The sequence below is a fragment of the Zingiber officinale genome, chromosome 7A (assembly GCF_018446385.1).
Source record: "Zingiber officinale cultivar Zhangliang chromosome 7A, Zo_v1.1, whole genome shotgun sequence".
NCBI lineage: Eukaryota > Viridiplantae > Streptophyta > Magnoliopsida > Zingiberales > Zingiberaceae > Zingiber > Zingiber officinale.
This window is the reverse complement of record NC_055998.1, coordinates 121,972,788-121,990,245: the sequence shown is the minus strand read 5'-3', so window position 1 is coordinate 121,990,245 and position 17,458 is coordinate 121,972,788. Positions and strand designations below refer to the sequence as shown.

Genomic DNA, 17,458 nt, shown 5'->3' with positions numbered 1-17,458 from the left:
TCGGATGATTAGGTTTTGCTCCGCGCTGAAGTCCTTTTTTCTTTGCTTTACAGGTCGGGCACCCGGTCGGATGTCAAGCTCGTGTTGGGCAACACTCAACGAGATTTAAGGGAGCTCATGGGTCGACCAGGTGAACACGTCATGATTCTGTCTGACGCAGGCGGACAACTCCACCTTTTCTCACTATCCAGATTGGCGACAATGAAGGTTATCGCGTCTGACCGACTCGGGTGAATCTGCACTTATTCTTTTTCTTCATAAAACTATCGCAGGGGGCTTTTCAATGATGGCGTTTACATCCAAGCGTGGGTTTTTCCGAGCGGTCCTTGCTTTTGTTCTGACCATCTCGATGTAGCATCTCTGAGCAGTCAATTGGTCACCTTTGACTTCTCCCACCTTGTCGTCCACCAGGAACTTAATCTTCTGACAACATGTGGACACCACTGCTCGAAACTCGTTTAGGGTCGGTCGGCCCAATATGACGTTGTAGGCTGACAGTGCGTCTACCACGACGAAGTTTATGGTCCTTGTCCTTTTCAGGGGCTCTTCGCCAAGTGAGATGGCTAGCTTGGTTTGGTCGATTGACAACATTTTATTGCTTGTGAAACCATAGAGTGAGATCGTCATTGATAACAGTTCGCTCTGATCAATTTATAACTGATTGAATGCCTTTTTGTAAATGATGTTCACCGAGCTCCCTGTATCAACAAAAGTTCGATGAATTGTATAATTGATAATTACCGCTCGGATGATTAGTACATTGTCGTGAGGGATCTCTATTCCCTCTAAGTCTTTGGGGTCGAAGATGATTTCGGGTCCTTCAGCTTTCTCCTTGCTGCATCCAACAGCGTGGATCTCAAGTCGCTGAGCATGAGACTTCCTTACTCGGTTAGAATCTCCGCTAATCAGCCTGCCTGCGATCATACCTATCTCCCCCCTGAGTAGCGTTATTCCGAATCTCTTCCTCCAGTGCTGACGGTTCGTTCTGCTTGGCGAAGCATAGGGTGGGACTTGGGTTGTTCCCATGTTGAGGCCAATGATGGCATGGTTTGGGCGTTGTCCTTTCTCCCTCCCTTCGAATGGTTGATCGACGCCTTTGTCGCCGATCAGGTGAGGGTGATCGAAGACAATATCCCGCGGGGATGGCCTGCTAGCTGCCAGGTCATAACAGTCTCGGGTATTGTGCATCGTCGACTGGTGGAAGGAGCAGAACATCAGCGTCCACACCTTGCCTTTTACAACCTTTGGACGAGCAACCACCACATGCTGCACAACATGTGTCCTGGCCTCATGTGACGGGGCTCCTCCTGATCGAGGCCCCTTGGGAGGTTGATGGCTGCTCGACTGCCATCGTTCAGATACTCCTGCGGGTTCGACATGTGTCTCCTTCTTTCTTGCCTCCTGGGCTTCTTCCACGTTGATATATTCATTAGCCTTCTTTTGTAGGTGGCCAAAGTCCCTTAGCGGCCTCCGAATGAGAAACCAAAAGAACTATCCTTCGGTGAGCCCTTAGGTGAAGGTGTTCACTGACACGTCCAAGGAGACTGCCAGGATGTCCATCGCAACCTGATTGAAGCGCTGAATATAAACCCTTAATGCTTTTCAGGGCCCCTGCTTCAATGAGGATAGATTTACTCTTATCTTCTGATGGCGGCGACTGCTAGCAAAATGATGTAAGAAGATCGCTCGGAAGTCCTTGAAGCTGTGAATCGAGTTGCTCGATAACCGCTTGAACTAACATTATGCCAATCCAGAAAACGCGGTGAGAAAGACTCGGCACTTCACCCCATCTGTGTATTGGTGAAGTGTGGTCATGTTATCAAACTTAGCGAAGTGACCATCAGGATCAGTCGTTCTATTATATTCTCCGATCGTCAGTGAGGTATAATACTTCGGCAGAGGGTCATTTAGGTTCTCCTCCCAAAATTGTTGATTGATCCGCTCGGGTGAATTATCCTCTCTGGGTGCCTTCCTTTTCCTTGCATCTCGAGCGGGTGATTCATTCGAGGAAGATCCCCGACCTTTGTCCGCTCGGGCCCTCTCTTCTGCCGGAGTCCATAATGGCACTCGGTGTAAGGGGACCAACGCATGAGGTGCTCCCCCATATGTGCCGATCGGCTTCTTGTTCATGTCCCTAATGGAAAGTTGTTCCATTCTAATCCCCTCGCTCAGCCTAACCTGTTGCGGAGGCTGCAGGCTCTTGTGCTTGCCGATCAGCCAACACCTGTTGTTGTTGCTCCAATATCTTCATCACTCGAGCCTGTATTAGTGCGTCGAGATCTTTTTGCGTCAGTGTCACTGTTGTGAGTCGTCATCCATCGTCTCGTTCGGATGCATGCTACGTTCTCACAAATGACGTCAAAATGATCCTGTCTGTAGGGGTGAAGCTGGAAAGCCGGGGATGTGGCAGTCTCACTGACTAGATGAAGACCTCACTCCTATCTACAAAACAAAACCGAACCAAACCAGGGAACGGGTCAGCGGGTCACTGGCGTTGGCCCTCAGACGCTCAAGTTAGAAGCAGGAGAAGAAAACAGTGAGAGTACTAGGGACAGAGATAAATCTCTTGTTTTTTTTCATACCTGACGTACTCTTTTATACATTTCTCAGTGACCCTCCGTCTTCCCCTATTTAATGATATTAATTATCGATTGATAACATCTTTGTCTTGACTTCTTCTCATTTAATGATAGATGCAGTGTTCTGTTTTTTTTTCTCTTTCCTTTATTAATTATCTACTTTTTTCTCTTTTATTATTTTATCATATCATTATGTGTACTATGCCAATGTTATACCTCGAGGCAGATGGGTGGCCTACTCGACTCGGGCTCCTGGTTCACTCAGCTTGCTCTCCTGTCGACCGAGTTGACCAGACACTGGTTTACTCAGATGGCTGACCGACCAATGATCCCTCCGATCGACCGATGAACCACTTCTCGCTCGGGGTGCGCCCGAACCTTGCTTAAGCCCTAGTGTTGTCCGTCTTGACTTTGACATAAAATGCCGACTTATCGGAGGAATAGATCCTCTGGTAAAAAAATAATGGATCAGGAGATGAATCACTTATAATTATTATCGGATCATAATCGTGATCCGGCTACAATTGATTGTGATCCCTCCCTAAGTTCACCGTCCCTCCCAGATTATAGTATGGATCAGGATGGGTGCCCGGAGGTCGCAGGAGGTGGGAAAGTGGCTAGGCTGCCAGACGATTAGGAGGTGGGGCCGGCGACATTCAGCCAGCCAGCCTCCCACCCTAACCCAAATTATAATTTGAAAGAACAGTAAATCTAGAAAGAGATCGTAATTAATTATGTCTAGATCATGATCATAATCAAACTGTAATTATAAATGATCCACCTTTTTATGCACTTAACCAGGAGATTTAGTCTCGATTCTTTGAGCCTAGAGCTATCAATTTGGATTGGGCTCGTCGGGTTGGCCCACTCTGTCAAACAATTTAAGTAGATTAGGTTGAAATTTTATCAACCTAAGTTCAAAGCGGGTTGATCCGTCTAGGCCCGCGACCACCACGAGTCGACCCACGACGAGCTTGGGTTGACCCGCGGATTGAGAAACACATGTAAATTAAGTTTTATGCTAATTTACTAATTTTCTTTATTATAATTTTGAAATAAAAATAATATTTTTCATCCCACATTCGTACTTATTTATGTTTATTTATATTTAAAATATATGTTGATAGATATATTTGACTGATGAAAATTTTTTTGAAGTAAAATGTTGAAAATATAAAATATTTTTTAAATATTTTTGAAAAAATTTAATGGCTTGTGGGTTGGCTCGTTACTATTGGATTGGATTGAAAATTTTTTAATCCTAACTTGACGGGTCAATTTACTCTACCCTACTAGATAATTGGCCTGCCAAAAATCGATCTGTTCTGCCGCATGTTGACCCGTCCAACAGTTCTATTTGATCACCATTAACTTCTCCTTTCTAAGTTAAATGAAATTTATTTTCTTCGGATTTGAATTTCATTAATCCCTATTGCATAATTTTTGACCTGCATAACTGATGGCAATAAAAATTGGAATCCGACACGACATCCAGCGATTTCTTATGGATAAATCAATAAGTCATACTTAACCATTAGCAAGCTAACTCAACCTGGCCTGTGGCAGGGGTTGGTGATTTACCCACTACTGTCGCACATTTATGCGGTGATGTCGAGTTCACTGCTCTCTACGCTCACTCGAAATGCTGGCGCATTTCTGCACCGAGGTCTTTTTTTTACACGCCGACATGCGGGTCCCACTCGTCGCCTTTCACCCACTGAGGAAGTCAAAAGCCAATCAAACACTGGAGAGCAACGGCACCCGACGTATCTCTTACGTCACGAAATCGAGATCAGACGGGGCTGATCGCCCCCGTTAACTAAGTCGTGTCTTGAGTCGTACGGATTTCTTATCGTCTTGGCATATAGAGTGGGAGGGAGAGAGAAAGATCGAGATAATATCCTTTGCCCTTCGTTTATTGAGTTGGGTGGGTTGCTTTGCTTCGCCGCCTCCTTCAATGGCCGTATCCTCCGCCTTCTGCCCCTCTTCGATCGCCTCGGTCGTGGCATCCGCAGGGGACCGCGGATCGGCCGACTCCGGCGCACGCTCTAGATTCGAAAAGCCGGCAACCGCCTCCTTCCTGCGTGGCAGCAGATCTCCACGCGTCTCCGGCCTGTCGTCCGCCCTGATCTTGCGGTTTCCTCCCAATTTTGTGCGCCAGTTGAGCACCAAGGCTCGACGGAACTGCAGCAACATTGGCGTCGCGCAGATCGTGGCGGCTTCGTGGTCGAATGGTTCGCCGTCGTTCGATGCCCCTCGGTCCGCGTTCTCCGCTGACGCCGTTGTGGTCCCTGAGGCCGAGGGTGAGAACTCCAACGTCGTTGGCGATGGGGGACTCGGAAGTAGTTTTGTAGAGTCGCAGATTCTGGCGCCAGGGAAACCGAAGGTCGCCCCTGCCGCCGCAAAGGTTGCAGCGTCGTTTAGCTCCGATGGAAGTCTTGCGGTTCATGCTGGTGAGCGATCTGTCTTATTATGAACTGTGATGTCTCGTTTTTTCCTCTTCCTTTCACGATCTATAATTTTGTGCTAAAAGTTGGATTTTTGCGGGTAAAAAAGTGAGATTCTCATTCTAAATACTTGACTTTTTTTTTCCTTGAAACATATTCTCTTTTGTAGCCATAAAAAAAGGGAGGTATTTTGTCCCAGAAAAAGTTTTTTTGAAACATTTAAGTACAGTTTATTCCAAATTGATGTTACTTTGCTTAAGATATTTGATTTTTCTAGTTTGATGGTTTTCTAATTTTCTAATTAGGTGAGAGGTATGGACGCGGTATAACCACAGATGGAATTACCACCCCGATTGTTAATACGTCTGCTTACTGGTTCAACAACTCAGATGAGCTGATTGATTTTAAGGTATGCCTTGAACTCATTACTGACGGTCAAAATAACTTTTCGAGTTCTTTGTTCATTTTTATAATCTTAGATTATCTATTATGCCTTTTATTTTTGTAGGAAAAGAGGCATGCTAGTTTTGAGTATGGCAGGTACGGAAATCCCACTACTCAGGCGTTGGAGGAGAAGATGAGGTCAGTAGCGCTTATTCCTAAGAGCTACGCCCCTGAAACATAGCTTGCATTTTGATTGCTGTTTCTTTGCTTGAGCAGCGCCCTGGAAGTGGCTGAATCCACTTTGTTTGTGTCATCTGGCATGTATGCTAGTGTCGCTTTGTTTTCTGCTCTTGTTCCTGCTGGTGGGCATATTGTGATCACTACTGACTGTTATAGAAAGACCAGAATCTTCATTCAGAATGAACTTCCTAAAATGGGAATTTCGGTATCCTTCAAGTCTTTGCATTCTTTTATACCTGTTTGAATGGCTTCATTGTTCATGGCTATGACTACCTTTATTGTCCTGATGCATGTCTCTGACGTGTTATTTTCTAAATATAGGTCACTGTTATTGATCCTGCAGATGTTGATTCCCTGAAAAGTGCACTGGATCAAAATAATGTGAGAAAACAATGCTGCTGAGTTTTCTTTGTATTTACTAATATCATTTCTTCTCTATGACATTCTCTTATTGCATGGCAATTAGTAAGTGTTTGTCGCGTACAGGTATCTCTTTTCTTTTCAGAATCTCCAACGAATCCGTTCCTCCGATGTGTTGATATTGAATTGGTTTCACAACTTTGCCACAACAAAGGAGCCTTGGTTTGCATTGATAGTACCTTTGCTTCACCAATCAATCAGAAGGCATTAAACTTGGGTGCTGATCTAGTTTTGCATTCTGCTACAAAATTTATAGCTGGTCATAATGATGTAAGAAAAATGTTTAAGAATTGTTTTTATTCAGTTCTGTTTTGGTTATTGAGAATACTTTCTTGTTTAGGTTCTTGGTGGTTGCATCAGTGGTTCAGAAGAACTTATCTCCCAAATTCGTCTGTATCATCATGTTATTGGTGGTGTTCTCAATCCTGTAAGTGATACCGTTCTGACCTGATACTTGTGCTTTTTGAAATCAATTTCAAGTTTCATGCATTAAAATCTAAGAGAACATTTACTACTAATGAAACTGATCTGTTATGAATTGTATGATTTGTAATTTTTACAAACTTGTTAAACTATCAATTATTGCATGTTTATGTATTTACGAGTAAATGTTTGGGACATCTAAAATCATTCAATTGATGAAATACTATTTCCAGAATGCCGCATATCTGATTCTTCGGGGCATGAAGACGCTGCATCTTCGTGTAGATAACCAGAATAAGACAGCACTTAGGATGGCCCAATTTTTAGAGGAACATCCCAAGGTATGTACAATAACCTCTTGCCTTTTGCATAATTGGAAAACTATTTTCTGGCTTGTTGGATGCTGTGATCATTATTGTTATATTAATTATATTAAAGGGTGTAGTTTTACCCTTATGATATAGTAGGGTATAGAGCTCAATGATGTAAAATGATCCATATAACTGACTCCACCTAGTGGGATAAGACTTAGTTGTTATTGTGTAGTTTTACCCTTCCTGTGCCGCATGACTCTCTCAAGGAAGAAGGCTTCTCAAGACGGCGAGGCCAGGTTTGGCATGCTTTCTCTCTTTGGCGGGTAATATTTGGTGGTTCTGCAGCATTAATGATGGAGCTGGCATATACTTCCTTCTCTTCTTCTTTTTTCCCCTTTTTCCTTCCTTAATGTATAATCAACTTCAAGCCGAACACTTTATCGTGCTTCATTATGTTTGCCGGCACATCGTCCAAAGAGACATAAAGCTAAAAAAAAATAGAGGCACTCCTCAGCCTCAACCACCTTCTCTCCTCTTTTTATCTATTATCCTCCTTATTAGTAATGACGATAAATATAAGCGTCTAAGATAATAATCAGCAATTTCTGATTATTATTAGAATGTTATATTCACTGTCATTAATTAATGGATTTATCCTGAGTAATTAATTTTTAAATTAATTTATTTAATCTTATTTATTTATTTATGAAACACATACTATTTCATTAACATTCAGCCTATAGGCTGCTAGATGAGAATTATTAATTAATTAATTTTAAAATGGCTCCAAGATCATGAGTGTGCTCGTGCACAATAAATCATAATTGTGAGTTATCAATCTATTTGACCAAGTTGCAAGGGTTTATATCATAAGATGCCCTATTAATTACATTTAAAGTTGAGCCCCAAAAGTATGCTAACAATTTAATTTCGACTAGTACAATAGTTTTTGTTTGCTTCTTTTCAATTTAAATCTACCAACTCAATATGCATATAATACATATATGGATTTTCATTTCCAATGCTCTTTTCAATTTTCATTTCCAATATTAAATGTAATTAATAGGGCATTTTATGATATGAACCCTTGCAAATCAGTCAAATAGATCGATAACTCTCTACTATTGTGCACAAGCACACTTGTGATCTAGGAGCCATTTTAAAATTAATTAATTAATAATTCTCATCTAGGAGGCTGAATGTTAATGAAATAATCTATGTTTCAAAAATAAATAAATAAATAAGACTAAATAAATTAATTTAAAAATTGATTACTCAGGATGAATCAATTAATTAATGACGGTAAATATAACATTCTAATAATAATCAGAAATTGCTGATTATTATCTTAGACTCATTTCTATAATAGATCAAAAGAGGAGGAGGTGGTTGAAGCTGAGGCTTTATTTTTCTTTGGACAACTTGCGGGTGAACATAATGAAGAGTGTTCGGCTTGAAGTTGATTCAGACATTCAGGAAGGAAAAAGGGGCAAAAAGAAGCAAAAGATAGAAGAAGAGAAGGAACACTGCATATATGGCAGCTCCATCATTAATATTGCAGACCCCCACCAATTACTAGCCACCAAAGAGAGAGAGAGAGCATGCCAAACCTGATCTCTCCTTTAAACATTTTTAAAAATTATAAAAATGAAGGAGCTTAAAAAGAATCTAAAAACTATTTTTTATTTTTTTTAAGAAAACATATTGTCTTCCATTTTTTTTTAAAAACTAAAAGTAAAAAATAATTATTATTTTTTGTTATTTAATAAAAATAATATAAATGAGTGTCAGTATTTTTTGTGGCTTATTGTTTTAACAGTGAATAATTACCTCTTAACTAAAGACAACATGCCATCAAATCTACTTTGCCTCTCATTGATTTGTGTGCAGTTTTCTACCTTGTGTTGTATATTGACATTCCAAGAGGATGCTTAATAAGTTGGATCTCAGAGTGTCGATATTTGTATCCAAGCCCTAGTAATATACCTCTTTAGCTGATTTTCTCTTTTTCTTTCAATTTCCTTTCCCATTTGTCGTCTATCATCTCACAATATAACCATTTTCCTTTATATAAGCATAATAAATTCTTGTTACATGTGAATATTGTCCATCACTACCTTCCTGCCATTTTTCTTTTCTGCTCATGCATATGATTTGAGCATTCAACTTTTTTCAAGTCCAATATGAAGTCACTCGTTAGGCTTTCTTTAAAATTTCATAACCTGATGAAATGTGAAAATTGATTTACTAATTTAGTAGATTTGCCCGAAATTTAAGAAACCAATCAAAACTGAAACACACACAATGAGCTCAGTAGTTCATTACGATATTTATGTGCTACTATTTTCCGGGATGGGAAAAATATGAGAAGTGACCCAGCACTATGTAATCAGGATTCATGAGTAAATATAACTTATTGCAGCATGTTGTAACTTTCAGCCTTTTCATGCCATTTTATCGTTACCACAATAAGTCAGGTGGATCACTAAAAGAAGTGTGGTGCACAGGAGAACCAACTAATTGGCTGTATGTATGCATGTTTGTTTCCTTTCTCAACGATCTAACATACTATTTTTCCAGATAATCCGAGTCTATTATCCAGGCTTGCTGAGTCATCCAGAACATCACATTGCCAAGCGTCAAATGACTGGTTTTGGTGGTGTCGTCAGTTTTGAGGTAAGGTCCTTGAGTTTCTATTTTGTATCACCAGCATATGTAAATTCATATAATGTCGAAACATGGTTGCATCTATGATGCAGGTGGCTGGTGATCTGGAGACAACTAAGAAGTTTGTTGATTCTTTAAAAGTACCATATCTCGCCCCTTCATTTGGAGGTTGTGAGAGTATAGTAGACCAGCCTGCCATCATGTCCTACTGGTAATATTCTATTGAAGAGCTACTAGAATCTGCTATATACAAATTGGAAAATATCAGAATCATCCATGAAGTATGAATCACTATCTTGGCTTCTAAAATTAGAAAAGCCACAGTTTGCAATGTTAAAAAAAAACCAGTTAAAAAAAGGGGAAAGTCACACTTAGTTCAATGAATCAATTCGAGGAAGTAGAAGAGCTAGAGGGGGGATAGGGTTGAATAAGACATGTAGTTGATCTCAAATAGTGGAGACAAACACAGCTTAATAACGACAATGCTAAGTCATTCTAGTTGGCTATCTGGATTTTGGAGCTTAATCTTCTAGACTGATTCTCTTAGTCCAGGCAGGTTTCCTATGTTCTGGGTAAGTGTTAAATTGACGTTCCTTTAAATGTTTGATGTCGAAACAATGTGAGGCCAAACTGTAGTTATGAAAATCTAGCCTTTTTTTTCCTTTTTGAAAAGTACATCAAAAATGTTTATGAATAATTCTGAGTCTCCTGACTCATCCACTCTGTGCAGGGACATCAGTGGACCAGAAAGGGTATCCAAGTATGGAATCAAGGACAACCTAGTCAGATTCAGTTTTGGCATTGAAGGTTTCGAGGATCTGAAGGCTGATATTCATCAGGCATTGGAAAAACTTTAATTAGCTTGTGTACACTGCGTTGTGAACCTGATGAAACCATTGTGTGCTATTTTTATTTGTAGCCGGATTTTCTTTGCCTTGTTTAATGACCATGTTGAATTGTTGGTTTTGTATTGCATCTGTGATAGCGTTTTTTCTTCTTTGAATTTGCTACTGATATGCAGTGCCACGTTTAAAAGGATGCTTTAGGTGATGACACTCGGGCACTCCTATATTTAAGTCGTTTTTCAAAAGAATCCTATTACATTGTTCATTGGTATACTGCATGAATTCTGGACACAGCTTCAATGAAAATCTGTTAAGATTTTTGTAACCTTTGCATTCACTCATCCGCTTCTTCGAAGATGTGCTACGATACCGCCCGTGCCATTGCTGTTCTTGCTACTACTCACTAGCAGTGCGGCCTGATGGTAACATGAAAACAGAGCATGAGGCTCAGAATCACATTAAGCAAAGGGAAAATGAAAGTCATGGTTTGATGGGCTAACGACGGGTTCAAGGTGGCCTAGCTGAAGAGGAAGGAACTGATCGGAGACTGCAAAGTTGAAGGAGAATGTAATTAGTCGATCGGGTTGCGGTTCGGAGACCTTTGTTACCTGTGTGTCTGAAGTGGCTGGCCAGTGTTTGTATCTATATCCATGAAGGTTTGTCAGTTCAGTTCCATGTGTATTGCTATCATGTGGATTTAGAATCCACTTCTTATAAGAAACAAAAGAATCCACTAAAAAAATTATATATATATATATATCAAAAATGTCAAAGCATTAATCAATATTTCATACAAGAAGCACGTGTTCTACCCAACCCAGTCCCGCACGGCCCCACCGTACTAATTGACGATCGAGATTCGAACACGTGAGAAACGGACGTCTGAGATTGGAAGGCGCAGACGATACGGATCTCGGGGGAAGGTTAGGTTGGACTGTTTAATGGATTTGAAAAGCCGTTGGGTGGGATGGCGGGAAGGGCCACCCTCCGGTCAACCACCGGCCCAATCCCGCTTTCACCCCCAGCTTCCGGCTTAAGAGCTCTCTCTGCTCCGCCACCTCCCTCTCCAAGACTCCAACCTCTCCTCAGTAGAAATCTCAAGCTACAGCAGAAATTCTTGAAAGGCATCTTCTTCGAATTCATTCTGGTTTAGCACCAACCAAAGCATTCTTCAAAAATGGATGAGCTTGATAAACCATTGCTTGGCCCCGAAGACTTCGGACGCGACTCCATAGATCTGGTAACCACTTTGAAAATTTATCATTCTGAAGATGTTACTAAGTGTCGATTACAGGAACACATGCCCTTGGAGGGTGTCTTTGAGCAACTAAGGACATCTGGAACTGGACTTTCTTCAACAGATGCCGAAGCAAGACTGCTGCTTTTTGGACTAAACAAGTTAGAGGAGAAGCCTGTAAGTTCACAAAAACTTGTTCAGTGTTATTCATTTGTATCAATTGGATTGAAGAATTCAAATTATATAGCTTGATCTGTCACTGATGCTGTCGATTTGTGATTGTCATAATGATTCACTTAAATTCAGGAAAACAAGTTTTTGAAGTTCCTTAGTTTCATGTGGAACCCCTTGTCTTGGGTCATGGAAGCTGCTGCAGTGATGGCAATTGCGATGGCTAATGGAGGAGTGAGTTATCTCAGATTAATGCATTCTATTTATTTTGCTTCGCCATCGAGAACAAGTGAATTCTCTCATTGCTTCTCCTTGTTTCGAGTGGTAATTTCTTTTTCTTCATCTGGTTATTAGGGCCAGGGTCCCGATTGGCAAGACTTTGTTGGAATCATCTGCCTTCTGATTCTGAATTCGACGATTAGTTTCATTGAGGAAAATAATGCTGGAGATGCTGCGGCTGCGCTCATGGCTCGTCTGGCTCCAAAGTGTAAGGTAGCTTCTGAATACTTATTGAATTTGTCATGTAGAAGAATCCATAAGGCCTCAATTTGTTAAGAAGCATTAGTCATTTCTGATTTCTAAATGGTAGACTGTGCCAATAGGTACTCAGAGATGCTCAATGGCAAGAGAAGGATGCTGCTATTCTCGTGCCAGGAGATATCATCAGCATCAAACTTGGCGACATTATCCCTGCAGACGCCCGATTGCTTGAGGGAGATCCTTTGAAAGTCGATCAGGCAAATCTTTTGCAACTTCAGCTTCACTTTTATTATGCTCGTTCAATTCATGGAAATAGGATGACTATTTCATATTGATGGAGACTTTGTTATGGTGATGCAGTCAGCTCTTACTGGTGAATCTTTACCTGTCACAAAGATAAGAGGCGATCTTGTATTCTCTGGTTCAATCTGTAAGCAAGGAGAGATTGAAGCTGTTGTGATTGCAACCGGCATTCACTCTTTCTTTGGAAAAGCTGCCCTTTTGGTAGACTCTACAGAAGTAGTTGGGCACTTTCAGAAGGTAAAATTTGAGTATATTTCATCCTGCCGATATCCTAAAGAGGATTACAAGTTCCTTTTGAAAGAATGTAAGAAATTGATCAATTAACTTTTCAGGTTCTTACTTCAATTGGGAACTTCTGTATATGCTCAATAGCTGTTGGAATCATTCTTGAAATTATAGTTATGTTTCCGGTCCAACATCGCTCGTATCGAAAAGGAATCAATAACCTTCTTGTTCTCTTAATTGGGGGGATTCCAATAGCCATGCCGACTGTGCTATCAGTAACACTTGCGATTGGGTCTCACCGCCTTTCGCAACAGGTATATTTGGAGTTAAAACTACTATATGCAGCAAACTATCTCATGCCAAAATGTCGATTTATAGGGTGCAATTACTAAGAGGATGACTGCAATTGAAGAATTAGCAGGAATGGATGTTCTTTGCAGTGACAAAACTGGTACACTTACACTGAACCGACTCACTGTTGATCGGAATCTTGTTGAGGTAGAAATACTTTTGTTCGTGAATCAGTTAGTAAACAACCAGTCTCAAGGGGATTCAAATAGTAGCTCTTGATCCTATAGGTTTTCAGTGATGACATGGACAAGGACATGGTTATATTGCTTGCAGCAAGAGCCTCAAGGCTTGAGAACCAGGACGCCATCGATACTGCCATCGTTAACATGCTTGCTGATCCTAAAGAGGTAAGAAATACAATTTTCATCTGAAATTTAAGATCCTTCAAGTAGCATCTTGGCTCTACTTTAGGTTTGAGCAAGGAGAAATAACAGATGGATTTTGAAAATATATAGGCACGCGCAAACATAACCGAAGTGCATTTCTTTCCCTTCAACCCTGTCGACAAAAGGACAGCTATAACTTACATTGATGTCGATGGAAATTGGTATCGAGCTAGCAAAGGAGCTCCAGAGCAGGTGACTTTTATGTGTCACCTATTGTTGTGTAACAGTTTGGTGCTCCTTGTCTACTGATTTCTTCTTGAATCTGAAGTTATTTTGTCCTTCAGATCCTAAATCTATGCCTCAATAAAGAGAAAGTAGCTGGAAAAGTTCATGCAATCATTGATAAATTTGCTGAAAGGGGTCTTCGCTCACTCGGGGTAGCTTTTCAGGTAAATTGACACAATTCTTACAAGTTTCTTGGCTAACTAGAACAAGAAAAAAATGATCTTGCTTAATTTTATTTGTTGAGTAATACTTTTCAGGCTGTTCCTGAGAAGACAAAAGAGAGCACAGGGGGTCCATGGGTCTTCTGTGGCTTATTGCCATTGTTTGATCCACCTAGGCATGACAGTGCCGAGACCATTCGGAGGGCGCTAAATCTCGGTGTTTGCTTGAAGATGATTACTGGTATGTTTGGGATTTGATGCTGCTAAAGCTTCTCTATTTAAATTCTTGATTTGTTTCTCGAATGATGCCTCACAATGTCTAATGTGCACTGATTTGATGCTGATTTTCTTTAAGTGCTTAAAAGAAGATATATCTTCCTACAGGTGATCAACTAGCCATTGCTAAAGAAACCGGGCGACGACTAGGAATGGGAACCAACATGTACCCTTCTTCGTCATTGTTTGGTCGTGATAAGGATGAAAACGATGCTCTTCCTGTTGATGAGCTCATTGAAAAAGCAGATGGATTTGCCGGTGTTTTTCCCGGTATGCTTGGTTTAAACTGCAATCTACTGCTACTTCTATAAATATTGAAGTTAATGCACTTGAAACCTAAGCTACTGCTACTTCATTCAGAATTGGGGGTTCTGTAAGAAAGTTCTGATGCATATTCATTTTCTTATTTCAGAACATAAGTATGAGATTGTGAGGATTCTCCAACAAAAGAAGCATGTGTGTGGAATGACAGGCGATGGCGTAAATGATGCGCCTGCGTTGAAGAAAGCAGACATAGGAATAGCAGTATCTGATTCTACAGATGCTGCAAGGAACGCTGCCGATATTGTCCTCACAGAACCTGGATTGAGTGTCATTATAAGTGCTGTCTTGACCAGCAGAGCCATCTTCCAGAGAATGAAGAACTATACAGTTAAGAAGCTTGACTAAGTGATCATCCAATCATTTTCTTTGCAGTGCTCTTTTTTTTTTTTTTCCTTTTCTTCTGTTTATGCTCTCATAGTCATTCTTTGCAAACAATGCAGATTTATGCTGTATCGATAACAATCCGTATAGTGGTAAGCAAACTGAAAATTTTGTGTTCTTCACTATAACATTTATGCCTGTGGCCAATTCCTAATCCTATATACTCTGTCTTTCACAGCTTGGATTCATGCTACTTGCTTTGATATGGGAATATGACTTCCCCCCTTTCATGGTTTTGATCATAGCCATTCTGAATGATGGTAAAAGTTAACTATTTCTCGAGTTCGCCATCATCCACGCAACTCTTTTTCCCAAATGGCATCCTTTTTTCCTTTTCAGGGACCATTATGACTATATCGAAGGATCGCGTGAAGCCATCAAAGCACCCGGATAGTTGGAAGCTCCAAGAGATATTTACTACAGGCATTGTCATAGGCACATACCTAGCATTAGTTACTGTTCTTTTCTATTGGACTATCATAGAGACTAGTTTCTTCGAGGTAATACAGTTGTTTCTTATTGCCATTGTTCAAACACCTACCCTTTCTGATGGTTCTTTTATTCCATAAATAACAGACTCATTTCAAAGTTAGAACTCTAAGCGGGAACACCGAAGAAGTGTCTTCTGCTATATATCTACAAGTTAGCATCATTAGTCAAGCTCTTATATTCGTCACACGCAGTCAAGGTTGGTCGTTTTTGGAGCGACCGGGCACACTTCTGATGTGTGCATTTGTTGTAGCTCAATTGGTGAGTTCCCTAGAATTCAGTCACTTGTACCTAACTAGTTTAGATAATTTACCTCTACTCGATCTTTCGGTAATCAGCTTGTAGAGTATAACTGGTTTTACAATCTGTGGTGCAGGTTGCCACCTTGATTGCAGTTTATGCTCATATAAGTTTTGCATACATAAGAGGCATAGGCTGGGGCTGGGCTGGTGTGATATGGATTTACAGTTTGGTTTTCTACATTCCTCTCGATATAATCAAGTTCGCCGTTCGATATGCTCTTAGCGGAGAAGCATGGAATCTGCTATTTGATAGAAAGGTAACAACTTCAATTCATTGGTTCTACTCCCCCTTGCAGAGTCAAGAGTTGGTAAATTCTGTCATTGCCTATTGCAGACTGCTTTTACTAGTAGAAAGAGCTTTGGGAAGGAAGATAGAGAGGCTCAATGGGTGATCTCCCAGCAATCTTTGCAAGGGCTTCTACCTTCTGACATCGTAAAACTTGGACGACGGCCGTCTTTGATCGCTGAACAGGCAAAGAGGCGTGCCGAAATAGCAAGGTAACAAATTTGCTCTCAAAGAGGTTGAACCCTTCACTTAAGCTAAGATGCCCTCCAAGCTCTAGCTAAACTTTGTTCAAAGTAAATTCCCGCCTTACGGCTTTTCGGTTCATCCCTTGCTAGGCTACAAACAAAAACTAATAGATGGTTTATGAAAGTTGGAGACTAGAACAGCTTAAAATTGTTGGTGATCTCCAATATATGCAACCAAATTCACTTAAAGTAGTCTTCATGAGGCACAACCATAATTTGTTGATCTTATTAGGGTAAATAAACTAGTCATTCATTTAAATTTGGGGTTTAGTTACTTGACAATGTTTAATATTACTTGCAGGTTGGAAGAGATGCACACACTAAGAGGGCATGTTGAATCTGTTATTAGATTGAAGAAATTAGATATCAATGTCATTCAAGGAAGTCATACGGTGTGATACCGATGATAACAAGCAATCCACAACATGTTGGCTCGATTTTAGATTATGAAAAATATATAGATTTGTGTTGTAATTAGGATGATTGAGTTGAGGTGATTGGTTTTTCCAGAAGTTGTGGTCATTCATTTGAATTGTTAGCAAACAAATTATATTTGCACTATGAAGAATGAACTTGAAGTTTTAGTATATTGATTTTCTTCATTCCATTAAATTGAGTGGTAATAAAATAATTAAAGTATTATAGATGAGTCATTTTGATTTTTATGTTTTATTTATAAAATTATAGGTAAATTATTAATGTACTTATGCTTTCAGATTTAAATTCGATAATATAATTGAGAATAGTTAATTTTTAAAATTATAAAGATTTGAAATAATGATACTCATTAATCAACACCATTAATAAGTTCTTGTAACTTTCTTAATTTGTCATTTTGGATGGATCTAGTGACTAGCGTATGAGGTGTTGTCACTATAAGTTTCTCCGTTTTGACCATGAGTTAACTTTAAAGTTGCACTTTCAATTTAATTCACTACTTTTAATTTAAATATTGATTTTGATTTAAATTGGCTGATGAAATTAGAGAGAGAAAAAGAAGAGGAATTTTAGAAACACACTATGTAATTTCTAATTTGGATATTTTGAAATTTGTGTGCGTGAAATGTGTAATAATGAAATTTGCTCATAGGTTATGTAAATTGCCGTAAAATTATTATAGATAATATATATATTTGTAAAGATATAAAAAAATATATATGATTGTATTTTGATAAATTATGACTTCTTTTTAAATATCGAAATTTAGAAGATCATACAAATGTAAGTAAATTATGATTCGTTATAAATTTTATATGAAGATTTAATTATTTAAATATCTTAAATAAATCGAGTATTT

General features: G+C 39.7%; 2 protein-coding genes across 2 annotated transcripts; both read left to right on the top strand.

Moving 5' to 3' along the window:
* The first annotated feature begins 4,467 nt into the window (after positions 1 to 4,467).
* LOC122002278 (cystathionine gamma-synthase 1, chloroplastic-like) lies at positions 4,468 to 10,471 on the top strand. The gene is made up of 11 exons (XM_042557395.1): positions 4,468 to 5,032; positions 5,332 to 5,435; positions 5,535 to 5,608; positions 5,687 to 5,855; positions 5,972 to 6,031; positions 6,137 to 6,340; positions 6,411 to 6,497; positions 6,727 to 6,834; positions 9,388 to 9,483; positions 9,567 to 9,685; positions 10,205 to 10,471. The coding sequence occupies exons 1-11, from the start codon at positions 4,537 to 4,539 to the stop codon at positions 10,329 to 10,331; spliced, it is 1,644 nt and encodes a 547-aa protein (XP_042413329.1). The 5' UTR covers positions 4,468 to 4,536; the 3' UTR covers positions 10,332 to 10,471.
* Positions 10,472 to 11,337: 866 nt separating this feature from the next.
* Positions 11,338 to 16,748, top strand: LOC122002277 (ATPase 10, plasma membrane-type-like). The gene is made up of 21 exons (XM_042557394.1): positions 11,338 to 11,559; positions 11,614 to 11,733; positions 11,863 to 11,961; positions 12,082 to 12,219; positions 12,330 to 12,464; positions 12,568 to 12,747; positions 12,843 to 13,049; positions 13,114 to 13,233; positions 13,314 to 13,433; positions 13,542 to 13,664; positions 13,757 to 13,861; positions 13,955 to 14,099; positions 14,243 to 14,404; positions 14,547 to 14,785; positions 14,899 to 14,931; positions 15,018 to 15,099; positions 15,179 to 15,339; positions 15,416 to 15,589; positions 15,705 to 15,887; positions 15,965 to 16,128; positions 16,463 to 16,748. The coding sequence occupies exons 1-21, from the start codon at positions 11,497 to 11,499 to the stop codon at positions 16,557 to 16,559; spliced, it is 2,850 nt and encodes a 949-aa protein (XP_042413328.1). The 5' UTR covers positions 11,338 to 11,496; the 3' UTR covers positions 16,560 to 16,748.
* Positions 16,749 to 17,458: the final 710 nt, after the last annotated feature.